The sequence below is a fragment of the Phyllobates terribilis genome, unplaced genomic scaffold (genome assembly GCF_046119375.1).
Source record: "Phyllobates terribilis strain yellow unplaced genomic scaffold, ASM4611937v1 Scaffold_8__6_contigs__length_399053987, whole genome shotgun sequence".
NCBI lineage: Eukaryota > Metazoa > Chordata > Amphibia > Anura > Dendrobatidae > Phyllobates > Phyllobates terribilis.
The window spans coordinates 370,193,353-370,194,824 of NW_027362768.1; the positions used below are offsets into that span (position 1 = coordinate 370,193,353).

The 1,472-nt window shown below is 64.7% G+C and overlaps 1 protein-coding gene across 1 annotated transcript; it reads left to right on the top strand.

Moving 5' to 3' along the window:
• Positions 1–920, top strand: LOC141156588 (histone H2A type 2-B). Its single transcript, XM_073642785.1, has 2 exons — positions 1–150; positions 224–920. The coding sequence occupies exon 2, from the start codon at positions 232–234 to the stop codon at positions 610–612; it is 381 nt and encodes a 126-aa protein (XP_073498886.1). The 5' UTR covers positions 1–150; positions 224–231; the 3' UTR covers positions 613–920.
• Positions 921–1,472: the final 552 nt, after the last annotated feature.

The window sequence follows — 1,472 nt, forward strand, 5'->3', positions numbered from 1 at the left end:
TGAGGAGGAGGGAGCGCTCAGATACTAGCCAATCAGAGACTAGCGCTGTAGGCTATGTGGAGTGGGCGGGGCTTGGCGTCAGTGCGGCGCTGGCTTTGGCGGAGGGCAGAGCTCCCGTAGGTGATCCCGTGTAACGCGTTACCGACCACGGTACGTTATAACCGGCCCCGCGCCCGTCGCTGCTCCTGGGACCTGATGCTAAAGGTTCTTCTCTCCCCTGCAGGTGTGAACATGTCAGGACGAGGGAAATCCGGCGGCAAAGCCCGGGCCAAGGCCAAGTCCCGCTCCTCCAGGGCCGGGCTGCAGTTTCCAGTAGGCCGCGTTCACCGGCTGCTCCGGAAGGGGAATTACGCCGAGCGGGTGGGGGCCGGCGCTCCCGTGTACCTGGCCGCCGTGCTGGAGTACCTGTCTGCCGAGATCCTGGAGCTGGCGGGGAACGCGGCCCGGGACAACAAGAAGACGCGCATCATCCCCCGGCACCTGCAGCTGGCGATCCGCAACGACGAGGAGCTGAACAAGCTGCTGGGAGGGGTGACCATCGCCCAGGGGGGCGTCCTGCCCAACATCCAGGCCGTGCTGCTGCCCAAGAAGACGCAGAGCTCCAAGAAGTGAGACCCCCAAGAAGTGAGCCTGGAGCGACCCCCGGACCAGCACCCAGAAGCCCCAAAGTAGTGCCCCCCAGACCAGCACCTGGAAGCCCCAAAGTGGTAACACCCCCCCCCAGACCAGCACCCAGAAGCCCCAAAGTAGTAACCCCCCCCCCAGACCAGCACCCAGAGGCCCCAAAGTAGTGCCCCCCAGACCAGCACCCAGAAGCCCCAAAGTAGTGCCCCCCAGACCAGCACCCAGAAGCCCCAAAGTAGTGCCCCCCAGACCAGCACCCGGAAGCCCCAAAGTAGTAACCCCCCCCCCCCAGACCAGCACCCAGAAGCCCCACAGTAGTGACCCCCCCCCCCCAAACCAGCACCTGGAAGCCCCACAGTAGTGACCCCCCCCCCCCCCAAACCAGCACCTGGAAGCCCCAAAGTAGTAACCCCCCCCCCAAACCAGCACCCAGAAGCCCCAAAGTAGTAACACCCCCCACCCCAGACCAGCACCTAGAAGCCCCACAGTAGTGACCCCCCCCCCCAAACCAGCACCTGGAAGCCCCACAGTAGTGACCCCCCCCCCCAAACCAGCACCTGGAAGCCCCAAAGTAGTAACCCCCCCCCCAAACCAGCACCCAGAAGCCCCAAAGTAGTAACACCCCCCACCCCAGACCAGCACCTAGAAGCCCCACAGTAGTGACCCCCCCCCCCCAAACCAGCACCTGGAAGCCCCACAGTAGTGACCCCCCCCCCCAAACCAGCACCTGGAAGCCCCACAGTAGTGACCCCCCCCCCCAAACCAGCACCTGGAAGCCCCAAAGTAGTAACCCCCCCCCCAAACCAGCACCCAGAAGCCCCAAAGTAGTAACACTCCCCACCCCAAAC